The sequence below is a fragment of the Ascaphus truei genome, chromosome 19, assembly GCF_040206685.1.
Source record: "Ascaphus truei isolate aAscTru1 chromosome 19, aAscTru1.hap1, whole genome shotgun sequence".
Lineage (NCBI taxonomy): Eukaryota > Metazoa > Chordata > Amphibia > Anura > Ascaphidae > Ascaphus > Ascaphus truei.
The window spans coordinates 3,460,637-3,478,014 of record NC_134501.1 but is presented as its reverse complement, the minus strand read 5'-3'; the positions used below and the strand labels follow the sequence as shown (position 1 = coordinate 3,478,014).

The 17,378-nt window shown below is 42.8% G+C and overlaps 1 protein-coding gene across 7 annotated transcripts in view; it reads right to left on the bottom strand.

The window, feature by feature from the left end:
* Positions 1-17,378, bottom strand: part of ZNF536 (zinc finger protein 536) — a 422,190-nt gene that overhangs the window by 201,956 nt on the left and 202,856 nt on the right. For all 7 annotated transcript variants that reach the window (XM_075576319.1, XM_075576322.1, XM_075576320.1 and 4 more), the window contains one exon: positions 5,622-7,790. In XM_075576319.1, coding sequence (XP_075432434.1) covers positions 5,622-7,788 — 2,167 coding nt within the window. In that variant the 5' untranslated portion in view covers positions 7,789-7,790. The remainder of the gene's footprint in view (positions 1-5,621; positions 7,791-17,378) is intronic.

The following is a 17,378-nucleotide window of genomic DNA, read 5'->3' as shown; positions in this document are numbered from 1 at the left end:
CCATTGGCACCTGGCTTCTGCCGGACCCCTGGCACTGTAAAGGGTAACAGACACGAAACCTTGATACATCCCAATATAAACAAATATGCCAATGTGACAAAAATACACAGTGCAACACCTATATATTCTCTTGAAAAAGGGTCATTTAGTTCAACCCTTTGGTCAAAGCATCTTAAGCCTGCTGCCACTTCAAGGCATGACCAGTAGCAGGTCCTAACACTCCCTGAGTTAAAATTCTTATTTACCTCTATAATTAGGGGAAGAATGATCAAACATTGGATCTGTCCCAACCCAGCAAAATGAAACTGACCTGCTAACTTGGAAAGTGGGGAGGGGCGAGCTTAAACCTTGGGGGGGGGGGGAGGGGCCACTAACCTCCCAAAAACAGCTGAGACCAGCTGCACATACAGTAGTTAATGAACACTAAATGACCCTTTTTCAAGAGAATATACAGGTATTGCACGGTGTATTTTTGTCACATTGGAAGTAGCTTTGGGCATCTTTATGTTTTTGGTGGAATTGAGGATTTCTGTTCCTACTTAAGCTTTATTTATGTGTGCTGACCCGCACAGAACAGCCGTGTCCTGACTGAAGCTGCATCCCTGATTCTTCCTGTATTATTGCTCTTGTGACCCCAAGGCCATATTTGTCGTTTTTTGTGTCTCACACGGTATGAAAACCTACGAATATCTCGGGAGCCGTTTGATCGCGTAGGTCAGAGGACCACGAATCAGGAACCCTCCTCCACCCTAGTCCAGGTACATTAAATAGAACAATGCACAAAAGTGGGCACTGCGGCTTTAAATGAAGTTCTCTGCAGTTTAGAGAGCAAAACACAACACATTTCCTGGTTCGCTGGTGTCATTTTTACATGTTCACTGATTCAAACATCCTTTTTACTCACATAACAAACAGCTCCACACCACATTCGTACAGCCAGTGACGGTCACACCGTTCGGCAATATCTGTATGATTACAGGCTTGACCCTTTCTTCTTCCCAGCCTCAGCGAGTCAGTTTTTAAACAAGCACTCTGCTTCCAATCCCGCTTTGCAGAGAATTACATCAGGTGACAAAGGCCTCTCTGCCACTCACTGTGAGCCTTCTCCTGGAGATCATTTGGAGAGCACTGTGCAAAAGGCGGTTTTATGATGAATTCAGAACTGCGATCATGTTAGGAGCTCGGGTTATAAAGAAGAACGGGCTGCTTAGGTTCTCAAAACATTGCTTCCCAGGCACTCCTGACCTGTTCCTTCTAAAGGAAGAAATAAAGAGCAAAGTGATATAAATGACGCTTTAACACGTGCATTAGACAGGCTGAGTATTTTGTCTGCTTTAGTGATTCCTATTTTATTTCATTTAGCAAGATCTGTTTTTATCCTGCTATTTAATGAACTGTCTACATTGCACACTTAAAAAGGTGCGCTTCTAGCACAAAAAAATACGCCCAATTCACAAAATGAGTCATTAAAGGCAAATTTATATCCAAAGAGAATACACGGAGAATCATCAATATTTACTGAGAAGGTGAACATTGCACTTTGTGTGTAGTGGTAACAATTGTCCATAGAAATTAACAAGGTCCCAAAACAGCACTAACCAACGGGAAGACAAATGATCTGTGCTGGGAATAGTATGAGCTGGGAACCTTTGTATGCGGTTGGCAGGATGCATAAAAAACTTTTATAAGTAGCGCAACTTCTCAGCAACATCCTGCACACGTTTTCATAGGTTTGTTCTGGAGCCATGTGACCTGCGATGTTAACGTCCACCCGCATTAAACCGCCAGCCACTGCGTGTCCGTGCAAAAATGTTTCTTTGTGCACAGAAACACACCCTGCCATGTTCATTAAACCGTGTTTCACACCATGCCGGGGGGGGGGGGGAGGAAGACAGCAGGCCGCCAAGAGGGGATGCTCATGGTGGTCTAATGGTGACCTGCCTAGGACATATGTTATGTAACGTTGGGATTGGTGATGTCTTCACCGGCATTTTTGTAGCTATGCCTGGGGCAAACAAAGGAAAGGGGTCTTTACAGTAAGGGCAGTTACAGTGTGGGATTCATTACCCATGGAGACTGTGATGGCAGATACAATAGATATCTTCAAAAAGAAAGTTTGGACATCTTTTTAGAAAGGAAAGGTACACAGGGATATACCTAATACAGGGATGCGCAAACTTTTCCCTGTGCGCACCCCAGCCGGCTCTCCTCGGCACCTTGCACCCCCCCCCCATGCTCGACCCCGGTGTCATATGATACGTGTGGTCATGTGATGTCATGTTGCCATGGTAACGTGACCCTGTGGTGTCATTTGACACCGGGTTACCATGATGACGCGTCACGGGAAGTATGTTATTGAGGCCTCGCGCCGTCCCCTGGCATTTAATTTAAATGGCTGGAATGAGAGCAAGGGACCTCTATAACTGCTGCGTCCCCCCCAGAAAATCTAGTGCCCCCCCCAGGGGGGCGCAAACCCCAGTTGGCGCACCCCTGACCTAATAAGTAAACATGGGAAGGATGTTGATCCAGGGAGAAATCTGATTACCAATGTTTGGAGTCAGGAATGAATTAAATGTTCCCCTTATGAGATATCATTAGATGATATGACACTGGGGTTTTTTGTTTGCCTTCCTCTGGATCAATATACTGTAAGTACGGATATAGGATAGTGTCTGGCGTCTAAATTTAGCATAGGTTGTACAGTACTTGATGGATGGATGCCTTTTCAACCTCATCTACTATGTAACAATGTAACTATGTATTAAATTGTGACCTTTTATGTTGCAAGTCACTATGCCAGTGCATTATTGGGTGTACTGTAGGTTGTTGTTAGAGAGATGAAGAATTAGTGGATCAGGACATATTTTAGTTAAACACTTTCTGTATAAGTACCTCTGATCCATTTAACTCTTATAAACAACTTCAGGAAGACAGAATGTAACTTGTCAATCGCTGGTTGTCTTTATGGCGCGGCGTCACTGCTGCCGCTAAGAATTCTGGGGAGCAACTTTATTTCTACTCAGTGGCTGTAAATCACTGCAGAGCAGGAAGAAATCTTGCACCCCAGAATCCTTGGAGGGGCACAGAATTATTTTGGCCGCGGGGCACAGTGCTTGCTTGTTCCGCCCCGGTCTCTGCTTTTCAATGTTCTGCAGGTATATTTGGCAGTATCATCAATACAAGAAACACCATCCCAACTTTTACTTAAATAAACAAGTCATTTTATGCGTTCTCTATCATTCCTTCCTTTCTCTGCATGTAACTCGGGGGGTGGGGGTTGGGGGTTGGGGGTGGACAGGGGGGTAATAAATATCTTTCACTTTTTCAACAAGTCCTGGGAATTCTGCTACTATTCCCCTTTATTCCTAATCCTTTTGCAGTTAATGCACCCGAGCTTACCCTCAGTGGTGCAGCTTATTAGTATATAAAAACATCCGAAGCTATGTGGCATTTTTCTAACAAAGTACCTGTAGCAAAGGGTTGCTTCAAGCACTGAAATATTAATTGAAAAAAGCCAAGAGTGTTACCCTCCGCAGCCTGTTACCAGACTCCTGACAGTGGACACGTAATGCCTAAAGGTGCCTCAAAATGCCTCTCACTTTCCAGACGTAATGGCTGATTGCAGAATTCAATGTTGCCTTTAGTAAAGAGTATTAGTTCTGGTAAGATCTCCCCTTTTTTTACGTTTGCCGCCTGATTACATTATTAGTAAGAAGCTTGTTTTGGGGGAAAGGCGACACAACTTTCCATTACTGCTCACTGATCAGTAACTTTACATTTATAGATCAGGTCAGGAATCATTACAATAGATATGTGACTATTTGATTAGCCATCACTATCATACCACCCTTCTGAAATTATCGGGGCGCTGCATGTTGTATACAGAATTACACGCCACCTGCTGTTATCATGATGCACAGTGGGAAGCCGCACAGTACAGTATTTAGGTTCGAAATAAAACAAATAAAAATAGCCCTCCTGAGAACAGTCACACGCCTCAGACAGGTCTGCAACCCTGCTTTCCCTCATTATCTCTTAGCATACAATGCTTCTACTACAGCCAGGGATTGTGGGCAATGACATGCAAATGAGGGCTGACAGCGTGTGACTTTTTTGCTTCTTGTCCAATTTAACATGGGCCCCCTTACGCCTGCCGCATTACACAGCGTGTTCAGCACAGCCTGGGTTAGAGAAGTGCATGACCTCTAGACAAACACATTTCTGATATTTTCTTGCAGATCAAAACCTGTTTATCAAATATTAAAACGTTTCAGTACAACATGTAACTCAGTCTGCATTAGTCTGGGTATAAAATTAATCTTGTCCAAAATTCAAAAATGTTCAACCAAAGATGTGGATAAATTATGAACACCACATTAAACTAGATGGTGCTAGACGCAGAAGTCAATGTTTAATACCTGCATGGGACCACAGTGCAATTACATTGTTACAAACCCACAGTACCGGTGCTTTTTATTTCACAAACGTACAATTCCAATTTTTCTCTAAAGAAAACTGTCCTTATTTTATAAGGCTTCTCTTTCTGTTTTGGAGCATACATGTTGAATAAAAATAAGGCGCTAAGTATTGTGTGCCAGTCTTTAACAGGACAAGGATTTCTTGAATTCAGGCCTGGAACCACAACTTTATTTTAAACCAGAGTCCAGAAACGCGTTGCAAAAGCAGCGTATTGTTGCCTTCTCTGCCAGCAAAGAACATAAAGCTCTATAACAGGGGTGGGAAACTCCAGTCCTCAAGGGCTACTACCAGGTCAGGTTTTCAGGATATCCCTGCTTCAGCACAGATGGCTCCATCAGTGGCTCAGTCTTCGACTGAGCCACTGATGGAGCCACCTGTGCTGAAGCAGGGATATCTTGAAAATCTGCCATGGTGGTTGCTCTTGAGGACTGGAGTTGCTTACCCCTCCTCTATAGAGAAGTACAGATGTAGTAAGACTTGCCGTCTCCGAAACCGCAGCTGAAAAAGCGTAAAACCGCCGTGATGGTCCCCTGGCCAGTCACGGTCGCAGTCTCACGGCTTGCCCCGTTGCCAAAAACAGTCAGTCTGGCCCCATCTGTACAATTATAAATAGGCGTGAGAAGACGTGTTAAGAGAAGGGTCGTAGTTATTGTGCATTCTCTTTCAAAGAGAGAAACACTCGCAGAGGCGTTCTGGGGAAATTCTACCTGCAAAGCAGGTGAGCCCAGATTGAACGCCCGTACCAGCTTCTTGTGAGCGTGAGCACGTCCCATTAGGATATATTTACAAAGCAGTGCTAGTCTGTAAGACACCAACCAGTGCCGGAAGTATTCTTCAGGCCCATTCATTTAAAAGCACCAGAAGGTATCTTATGGAGCAGCAGCACTTAGTAGACATAACCTAAACTATCTTCCAGCTTTGGAAAACACCTCATAGCTCATTTTCTGGAATTGGCTGTATGGTGTCTTCTGCTGCTTGGAGATGTCATAAGCGTTGTTTAGTTAATATGGGCCTCTATGTCAGTGCTTCAGGCACCAAAAAAGAATTTGATCGCCAGCTCAGCTGTGCTGGATAAGTGCACAAAAAACTCTATGCACAGGGCAATTCTTTATAAGACACATATATTATGTATTATTACATACCTGAAGAAGAAGGGGAGGAAGGATGCGGACTGTCTTCCTGTGCACTTCCCGTCTGGGAGAGAGTGCCACCGGCCCCACTCTCTTCCGTGATATTTGATGATCCTGGGGTTGTGGACCTGCTGATAGACTGTGACTCTTGATCGCTTCCAGATCCACGCCGTTCATCTAGACTCATTTGAATGGCCTCTTCTTCTGCCTTCCTGTCTCTCTTGTGGACGCGTGAGTGAACGACGACTTGGTGATAGGTTCTGAAAACCCTTCCACAGTCAGGGCACTCAGTTGGCTTATCTTTGATGTTTCCATGACTCTGCATGTTGTAATCGAGTCCCTGGTTCATACCATGCGACAAGAAATCTCTGGTGCTTTCTAAAAGGTCTAGTTTGGATGGCACATCTCTCTGATTGCAAATTTTAGTGCTGTGAACCAAAGCAGCATGCATTTTTTGCTTAGAGCCATCTGCTCCTATTATCACATACTCTCGCTTCTCTTTATCAAACAGAACTCCAGCATTTGCTAAAGTATCTTCATGGCTACGCTGCATCTGATGCTCTTTGGACAAGAAGCCATGCTCCATGGCCATTCCTCTTGCCATAAGTTGCCACGCCTGATAGCTATTCACTGGATCCATCTCTGAAGCTTTGGCAGCGGCTTGCAACCTTTCTATGCAGCTAGATTTCAGAGGAGGCACCAGGTTAAGAGAGCCCAGTAAAGAATGCTTATCACCGTCAGACATGTTATGCCCCATGCCAGAAATCGGGGAGAGTAGTTTTCCAAGAACATCTTTTTCCTTCAGAGGCAGGTCTCCTTTGTTATAAACGTGACTATGTTCGCTTAGGCTCGCTTTGTCTGAGGGAATAAAACCACTCTGCAAGCAGGATATATATCTGGAGTACAAATTTGCATGTGCCTCTTGCGACATACTGCTGATGGACACGGGAACTTCCGCTTCATGGGGAGATTTGTTCTTTACAGACAATTTGTTCAGGTGAACCTTCATGTGATTCTTCAGGAACCAAGGTTCTTTGAATCGTCTTCCACAGATCTGACAGCAATGTTCAAAAGAGTCTTTGTGCTTTCTCATGTGACCTTTCAGGAACCACGCTTGACTAAAAACCTGTCCACATACCTCACAGCGAAACTCATTGGCTGCCTGTTCTCCATTTCCACTGGATCCTTGGCCTTGAGCGGACTCTGCGGTTATATGGGCTTTCTCAACGTGGCTAATCAACTCTTCCTCCTGAGAGGCAGCAAAATCACAGAGAGTGCACTTGTAAGGCTTGTGCAATATTCTTATATGCCTATCCAGCTCCTCTCGTTTCTTAAATTTTCCTTTGCAAAATGTGCACCTGAATCCAGTTGTTGGAGCTACCACTTCCTCTTGCACAGCTGCGGGCTTCGGAGAGGGTGCTTTGTTAGACAGATCAGATGTACTGTGGTTAGCTGATACAGATATATTACAATTGGATAAAGGAGGTTGTAAGTGCTGCTGTGGCTTCGCATCAAGTCGGGGCTGCAGGAGGCTGCTTTTCATCTGTTTGTCTCTTAAAATTGCTCTTTCTTCTAACTCGTGCAAAAGCCTGTTTTCTTCTCTGACTCTCCCACGACCCTTGCCGAGGTTTCCAAGTTTGTGAGTACGTAGATGAATTTTCAAATTACCTTTCTGAGCAGCTCTGTGATCGCAGTATGGGCATTTGAAGGGTTTCTCCCCAGTGTGAGTACGCATGTGGAGTGATAAAATACTGTTAAAGCGGAAACGTTTCCCACAGAGGGGACATGGGTATTTTCTATTCTTTCTTGCATCATCCTCTATATCATTCATCTGAGACATTATCCCAAGGTTTTGTCCATTTAAGAACTGTTGCAGATCCACTCTTCCATTGAGACTACTATCAGCATCTCGATTCAACTGATTGGCCAACATGGCCATTTGATTGCTGATTGGTTGATTTGCCATTGACACATGACTGGTTTCCTCTATTGGCGTGCCTGCCTTTTCTTCAGTGTTCTGACGGTTTTGGAGCTCTGGGAAGGCATGACTGAGCTGGGAAGTTATCTGATGTAGCTTCTGACTCATTGAATACTGGCCATTCAGCAGGGTGCTGTTAAGATGGGTATCCACTTCAGGCACAGCTGATGAAACGCCAAGGCACAAACTAGCTTCCTCCATCCCTAGAAGTGGCAAACACACACAGAAACATAATTAACACAATGTATCAGAAACATGCATCTGTTTTCTTAAAATGCTATTTTAAATATGATGGAACATTGGGACAGTAAATTCCTTTAAAGAGGCAATCCAAGCATTCATTTTTCTTTTTAACATTTTTGTATTTTGTTTTTTTTACACAGGATTGAAGCAGGGGGTCTCTGGGGCTAACCCCCATTAATTTCAGATACAGACCTCCGCAGGGGATGTTAGTAGACGCTCCGCTACCAGGGTTCTCATTATGGACATTTTTCAAAGCTCCAGCGTCCTGCGGGCCAATAGGAAGCCGTGATGTCATCCAGTGTGGCTTCCTATTGGCCCATATGATGTAGAGCTTTAGAAAGCAGAGAGATACCGACACGCTTGGATTGTCTCTTAAAAGATGACAACTGGAAATATTGTAAACTCTGCTACAAAATGGGGCAACAGTACAATTTGAGCCCCATTTTGAAGCAGAGAGTTGCTTAGCACTGTCAACATGTGTGAAATGACTACGTATATACGCTAAGCTATCGTTATGACACTAAGGAGATCTCTGCAAATCACTGTTTACACATTTATATATTTAGGAGAATGTACCTAAAACAACATTGTAAAAGAATCTGAACGTTTTCCTCCTCCAATTCGAATGTCTTAGCGTGCACAAACTATCAGTTACTCACACGTATTGGATGCCTTTATGAATCTTATTATATGATTTTTTTAGAGAGAGAGCACTGTAATTTTATATGCAGCAAGTTCTAAATACGAGAGGCTATTTTATCATACTGCAAGATAAAGGCATGTGCTGCTAGCCTATTTAGCACTGAATGAGTTAAATTACCTCGACAAAACAGCATAAGATCAATTTTTTTTAAAGTTTAGTACTCTTTCTGGGTCTTTGAAAACTGAATTCCTCCTTATTACGATGACTTGAATTAGCAAGCTATGCTGCCCATCTCACCTGTGTGCGTGGAGTTATCAGAGATAAAACACATATTTATAATCATCGCAATAAATGGATGAAATAAATAAACGCCTGCCGTATGAATAGGCCGCTGGGCTGCAGCTCACAATGTGCAGATGAAATTAACACAGAATCACAAATAGGCATATTAATAGACAAATGAAATATAAAAGTTACTGGGATTATTTGCAGAGTCCACAGACATTCCCCGGCATGCAATAAAACATCATAATGTTTTGAATAAAAATAAAAGGACAAGCTTTACAACAATAAAAAGGATTTTGCTTTAGTCAACAAAAAGTGCAGTAATATCTCATTAAGCTGATTAGTATGCTGCTTAGAAACAGTACTAGGTGCTGTAAACACATGATTATAACCATAAAAATCCTTCAGTGTGTGCAAGTAAGCAATAACGAGCTATATTACATTTTAGGGAGACGGACTAGCAGATCTGCAAAACCTTTAAGATTAGGATTTAACCCTCGGAATATATATTACATAAAATAATCTGTGTAGGGTACCCATATACATGGAGGTGACCGTGAAGGGAGATGCCGCCTGTCGCTATCACTGTGCTGAGGACGTGGAGACGCTCGTACAGAACCCACCATATACAGTAGGGCGGTGTTATCTGTAGATAAAATGCAGCATGACAGCGATTGCTTATTACATTAACCTACTCCGGGCCGGAGGTTTCGCGACACCAGAGTGCCGGCATGTCCGCGTCCCGAAGAGGTCAGGTGGCACGATCAGACCCCGGATACAGGGAACCAATGTGGACGGCGCTCCACTCCCGTTTGGATTGGGCTGGTCTTTCAGTTTGAGTAGTCAACCCGCTTTGCCCCTAACCCCCCTCTCGCCCCCTGAGGCATTTGACCATGGTGCATCTGGAACGTCATAAGACGTGTGCCTGGGGCCATGGCTGAGTAGGCAGCGGGCAGAATCTGGGGTTTTCTCCTTAGACTACGGATTTCGGTTTCAGTTTTAACAGAAGAACACTGGAAAAACACCACCGATCAATCCTTTTACACGTCCATTAAAGGAAAGACTGGATACGAAAATCAAACATGATTTCCTGCTGAGCTGCACTTCGGAAGCTGCCCAGCCACAGGTGGGAGACGGGGGGGCTTTCTCCATAAAACCCGCAATAGGAGCACGGAAACAGTCAAAATGTACAAATGTATAAATGTACAAATGTATAAATGTGCACCAACAACATATTCAAATGTGTCTCTTTATTTATTTTTTTTACAAAAATTGGAACCCCCTGAATAACCGGTGATTTTACCCCAAACCTGAATCTCTACATTCAGTTGACAAGTTTCAAAGACAAAAGGGATCAACTGCAAATGCAAAAGCGGGCGAGAAAATGATCCAATGCACATATAACGCTACACCCCCATGTAACGTAATTAAGGGTCCGCATTAAGGAACATTGCCATAACCCAGCGGTGGGCAGCTCCAGTCGTCAAGGGCCACCAACAGGTCAGGTTTTAAGGATATCCCTGCTGCAGCATAGTCAAAGACTGAGCCACTGATTGAGCCACTTGTGTGGAAGCAGGAATATCCTGAAAGCCTGACCTGTTGATGTCTCTTGAAGACTGGAGTTGCCCACCCCAGCCGTAACCGTGTAAAAAAAAAAGTGTGATCTGTACAATATATATCAGCATAGACGATACCTGTTTGAGAAACAACATCTCCCGTTCTAATCCTGTTGTGGTTTAATAGTGGCACTGGCAGATAAAACGCCCTTATACTGGGGGGTTGCTACAAATATTTATTTTGTCCTTTACTACCTTTAACCCTTTGAGTGCCAGAGCCCCTCCTCAGAGCGAAAGAGAAGGCGAGGAGGAGTTTCCAGCGGCGCAGAATGCAATCTCGCCTGGAAACAAGCTCAGAAAGTCCATTACTTGGGGCGCAACATCATGGGACCCTGCAGTGCCAGACCCCAAAACGTAGTGTCTACTGTCTGGATAGGGCTGGCCTCGCCGTAGTGGAGCCCAGGTTTTCAGGATATTCCTGCTTCAGCGCAGCTGACTCAAGCAGTGGCTCAGTCAACGACTGAGCCACTGCTTGAGCTACCTATGCTGAAGCAGGAATATCCTTAAAACCTGGGCTGTTGGTGGCTCTTCAAAACTGGAGTTGGCCACCCCTTGTTTACATCAGGGGGCTCTCACCGGGTTACAGTAGCACTCCATTGCTGCCATTTGACTAGTACAGGGATTAGCACCCACTGCAACAATCTATAGTTGTAATGAGTTTTTACTTAAATATATGGAATTTATTCATTACCCATGGAGACTGGGATGGCAGATACAATAGATATCTTTAAGATAAGGTTGACATCTTTTTAGAAAGGAAAGGTATACAGGGATATACCTAATAAGTAAACATGGGAAGGATGCTGATCCAGGGAGTAATCTGATTGCCAATCTAGCATAGGATGAACTTGATGAACAAATGTATTTTTCAACCTCATCTACTATGTAACAATGTACCACTGTAACTATGTAACAATGTAACACGGTAACAAAGTAACTATGTAACACAGTAACACAGTAACAATGTAACTATGTAACACTGTAACACTGTAACTATGTAATATGAGGTTGTTTGCAGAAGGGTTTAACCATTTGAGTGCCAGGGTTTAGGCAGTACTGCATGGCCACGTTACCTCCAACGATCACATGATCATGACATCACCGTGGTGCCGTGAATGGAAAAGGAGGGGGTTCTCCTTTTCTGTTCAGATTGCGTTCAGCTCTCCCTGATCACGATCTGCTCTGGAACATTAGCAGAAAGCTCCCAGGGTTCCAGAGCATATGACGCATGTTGTACATTAATAGGGCACTCAGGTTAGGGTGACCATATATGTCCCGGGGAAAAAAGCATCAAATTTTGCGCACGTGCAAATGGCGAGCACCGTCCGTGCATGTCTGAACATCGAGAGCTGACCACGCATGCGTGAATGGTGAGCATGATGAATGGTTGCAGGCCGCGCATGAGCGATTGGCAATTACCGCATACATGCTCCGTAAGTGCCGATCACGCATGCGCGGCCACACTAATAAAAAACGGGACAGAGGCCCAAAAGGTCAACACAAAGACCTAAAAAACGGGACTGTCCCAGCTAAACCAGATCTCTGGTCTAACTCAGGGGGTTAAGCAACCTTATAGAGATCAAAATTCTAGTAGCCATATTAGGGGTCCAACATTAGGGTTATTTGTGATGAAATGATAGTGTACAGAGCTATTGAAACATCATACGCCTCTTCTTCAGTACAGTACGCTTGAAGAAGAGACGTGAGATTTCAAAAGCTCTGTACACTATAATGTTATCTATGGACCGTACATTGGAAGAGGTTTCAAAAGTTGTACACTTCAGTCTACAACCAGTCTAGCAACCCCCCGGAGATATTCCTTCCGAGGGTAATAAGAGTCCTAGAGAAGGAGGTGAGAAGGGGCACAGGGTGCAGCAACGCAGAATAGGACTGAGGATCCTATTTAATATATTGTGAAGACATCTTCCCAGTGCTATAGAAAAGATCAGTCCCAGGCAACAAAATCTTCTCTAGTGTGGGGAAGATAACTGCAGTATACAGATAGATTTACTTTTTACGTTTCTCTCCCTGCTAATTTCATTCTTAAGAGGAACTACTGTGTATGTAATTTGTTCTATGTACGAGCTTTAGCATAACCCTCAGAATGAATGAAAAAGGCTTCCAATCTTTTAAACTAATCTTCTCAAAACAAACTGTAGTTATTATATGAAATTGCTGCATTAGCACAAAAAAAAGATTCAAAGTGTTGTGTATAAAGGTGATTAAAATGTTATAGTTGATATGACTTTTCCCATGAAATGTCCCTGCAATTGTTGCTCCTGCAACTGTTTAACTAAGGTTGTTATAAGAATAATACACTTCTATTCAGAAATACAGAACATCAGCGTACTGAACCTTTTCAGGGTCATTAAACAGCTGTAAACATTATTACAAAAATAAAGCAAGGATTTCATGCGTACATTTTAGCCCTGAGCTGAGTGTGCTGAGCACGTATGTATTTTATTTCATCTCCCACAATCAGTGCTGGTGACATTTGGGCATCCAAACAGATGACATCACCGCCTCCACTGGGGTGGGTGTGATAGCGGGTGCTTTATTTACCAGATGATTAATGCATGAGCAGTAAGGTGTTCTGCCTGACCTATTCTTTCAGGGAGTGGAGAAACTTTACTGGCAGTTTAAACAGAGATAGTTAAAAACAGTCATTTTGGCAGTTGATTGAATTATCAGTTACCTATAAATACATGTAATTAGGATAAATGAAATACACCAATTATAGGTTGAAGTACTTCGTGTGATCAAGCAAGTTAGAAATCAGCAGCACAAAATGCTGCTTCCCAATATATAAATAAAAAATATGGGATAAACCGAGGGTGCTCAAATCCAGTCCCCCCCCCAACAGGTCAGGTTTTCAGGATATCCCTGCTTTAGACAGGTACCTCAATCATTCGCAGCTTCAGCACAAGTGGCTCAATCAGTCCCTGCTTCAGCACAGGTGGCTCAATCAGAGGTCCAGTCTTCAACTGCGTTTCTAATTGAGCCACCTGTGCTGAAGCTGGGATATCCTATAAACCTGACCCCGGGGGAGAAGGGGGTGGGCCTTGAGGACTGGGGTTGGGCGCCCCTGGTATAGACAGCACTACACTATAAATAACCGCTTGCCAACAAATTGCCCAAAGAAGAGGTGCTACAGGAACAATGAGAGACCCTCAGAGTGACTAACCAAACAGCAGGAGAGTTCCCAGCACTCCAAAAATATCAGGACAAAATAGAATCAGTAAAAGCCAGTACAGTATTTACTGAGTCAGTCACATAGATAATATCTAATCAACAGGGACAGTGCAGAAAACACACTATACATGTAACTGACAATAAGAACAAAGCAAAAAGGGCAGCAATAAATAAAATATTATATTTATCCACAAAAGCAAAACAAAATGTGGAGAACACAGCATAGAGCAGCAATAAGAAAATAAAAATAAGGGAGACTATAAAGGCACACAGAAATAGCGGGAGGAACACAAACGGCAAAAGTATGGCCAAAAAAGTGAGGAGAAAAAAATAAGGGAAAAAAGGTACAAAATACATTTAATAAGGGGGCAATGTTTCGGGGGGGGTGGGGGGTGAAACCCCCTCTTCAGGCCATTCCCACAGGACAAGTGCTAGTGGTACTTCCCTATAGGGGGGACACATTTAAGTTTGTATAATACGGGGGCGCCGAAACCCAGTGTGAAAGTGTGACATCATAATGAGCGATGAATGATTTGCAAACGCTGCGAGCTGAATGGTATCTCCCGCTTTGGTTTTTATTATCTCTGCGCTTGGCCGGGGGGAGAGACGCGCGCTGCTCTAACAAGTAGCGGTGGGAACAAAGTAACGCCGATAGGGGCGGGTGTTATGGTATTATGGGACGACCGGGCAGTGTCCTAACTTTATTATTGTAATACTTTAGTAAGGCGACATCTATCGGAAAAGGGAACTATTACACTCACGCAGAAATCTATTACGTTTCTATGACTAATTTCCTTACAGTAATTGTAAGTTCAGACATTTCACATTTAGGCATTTAAATATGGGACAATTATGCGTCCCGGCAGACCTTTCCAGGACAAGTCCATGAAATAAGGGACAATTCCGTATATACGAGGTGTCTAGCAACCCGACTGTAATACCTCACATGGAAGGCTCCCAAAATATACTCATATTCCAGCGTGATTCCGCTGCTGAGCCAGCTTCAGGGTGTCAGATACACAGATAGCTCAACGAAATGTCGCTTCAGTGGAGAAACGAATAAATAAAAAGGTGTTTAATGTCATGCAGCAAGTGTGGAAAAGGTATCCTGGAGAAACAGACTCTAACCTACACAGCTTTCCACGCAAAAAAAACCCCTCTGTGTAATAGGCACAGCTGGTCTTAATTGGCCCAAAAGCATGAAGCGTGCTTGCTAAACAGGTATAGACATTTGGGGTTATATAGAAGGTGTTACATTTTAAACGGCATTGACTTTCTTGCAACTTCAACACATATTTCTAAACAGAAACAAACTAACAAAGTTGAAAAGTACTTGATAAAAAAAAAAAGATTAATTGAAGAAACCACACACACGACTAAAAAAAAGGTGGCATTCATCAAATGGTGCACTAGAAAGTGATATATGGTTACTGCTGTTACGGTGCTAGAAGGGCCCTTCTGGCACTGTGGGGGTTACAGTCCCACAAACTGTAGGGTAACAGTGTACTAATGGCAGTAATGTTTATTTGGGTAAAACTAGGCGACACATTTGACATTCTTTGCAATGATAATGAAGATTCTGGAGGAGAGGGTGAATTACTCACAATCTTGCATGTCACGTTTCCAAACAGTTCAAAATAACCACACTTGTCAGATGTTTTTCAAAATAAGCTGCAATTATTCCCATACAGAATACTGTGTACCCCTGCCATTGGTTAGATGGGCTCCTGCATATTTACTGAGAGGTGCTATGCCAAAAGACACCTTACTGCAAATTTGTATGAATGGATTGTGACTTCCAGCACAGGAAGGGGTTTAACAGCATAGCACTGTTTAGTATACATGTGCTTACCTGTCATGCAGACTTTGAGAGACATAACCTTTATTTAATACAGTGAGAAGCTATTAATGCGTGGCTAACAACGCATTACCTCCCATTAGCAGGAAATCATCAATCATGAATGGTGGATCACCAGATTTAGTAGGGGCTATAGCTGAATAACAAAACGCTGCCTTTTCGGTATTGGGAGTGCACAAGCTGGGCAGGGCACGTAAATGCATTTAACTAAGAAGCATATCTGCATTAATCAAACACTGCAACATATGATCCCATTAATCTTGTATAATCCTCATAGTATTGGATATTTCAGGATGCCTATTGGGGTTTAGGCTGAACACGAAATATGTGCTCTTCCCACCCCGATGAACAAACAATATTCAAAAGTCAAAAGGGTAGATCAAAAACATTGAGAATGATACCACTTTAATAGGATCAAACATTCTATTGTACCATACAATCTATAAAGGTGTTCAATTTCCATAAAGTATTTGTATGGACATCTGTGAGCATGTCCTACTGTGTTGTCAGTACCGTATGGAAGTCCAATGGGACCCCACCTGCTCTAATTTATTCACACAGTTGAATCAATTCATGGTTTCCAGACAGGACTGGTAAAACACCTTCTTTTTTCTTTTTGTAAGAACTACAGAAACAGACAGACAGCTATCAATCTCTCCAAAAAACTGCATGGATGATATACGATACTTCATTTTTGTGTCAAATATTTGTTTTTGTTTTTTAATTCAATGTAATGTTAAATTCTCACATTTCACATTGATCAAAGCCTGATTTATTCTGAAATATTCATACAAGATAACCCAGTGAGATTTTGTTCACAGGGCACCTGTCACAAGCATAAGCTTGGATACAAATCATCAAATGAGTGCACAAAATCAATATAAAAATCCAAGCACATAATCAGATATTCTGTTGTCTAAAACCTGGATGGAATCCAGCAAAAGGCTCAACGAAGGCATTGGATGCCGTCCTCATGCTGCTGGTCAGGTCAGCCGCCTAAACCTGTTGACTTTAATGACATTGACTTCTGGAAGGGAAGCAAAACTGGCCCATAAGTTCCTTTTGACCTAAACAGAAAGAAACATCTGCTGGTTGACTCATGAGCTGTTTTGGCCACGTTTAACTGAAACAGAGTCTGTTGTGGATCAGCTCTATCTCAGCAGTAGGTGTCACTGGAATACATAGAGGGATTTCAAGGGACGTGGACACCATTTGCCAAGCAAAATGCGTCAAAACAAACAATTACAACACTCACATTTTACTCCTTCAGTGCTGGATCAGATGGCTCAAAAAGGCATTGTTATAGAATATCATTTTTTTTTAAAAGGCAGTTTTGGTTTTTGACTGAACAAGTCATTGTTTCGTTATTTTACATCATGTATTGTGCCTATTGTAAAATGACCTGAACACAATGTAGCCACCTATACTGGTTACTAGTAGATTAGGTTTTGGTCTTGCCCCTCCCTTTAGCGAATCTAGGTTTAGGTACAGTAAGATAATACCGCAATCAGCATGAGCCCTGCAGAGTTTCAGTCCTAAAAGTTCTATAAGGAGTTTTAAGACCTTGGAAGGTAAGTCTGGAACAGGAGCAGCTAGAGAAGTATCAACTGTGACGACTGTTCATTGTCCCACGGTTCAACAAAGTATCCGGCCGCTCCTCCCTCTCTTACCGTGCAACTCACAACTGGAACAACCTACCAGAGACTCTCAAAGCCGCCACTAGTCTAAGTTTTTTAAGACTTCAGCTCTCTCACATTTTAATCTGATATATAACTGTTACATAGACTAATAATCATATATTATCTCTGTCTATGAAATGTCTTTAAATATAATGCATAACCCTGTCCATTTAATGTAACCATGTATTGTCACCATAACTCTGTGCCATCTTGAAAACGAGAGGTAACTCTCAATGTATTACTTCCTGGTAAAAAAAAGGTTTATAAATAAATAA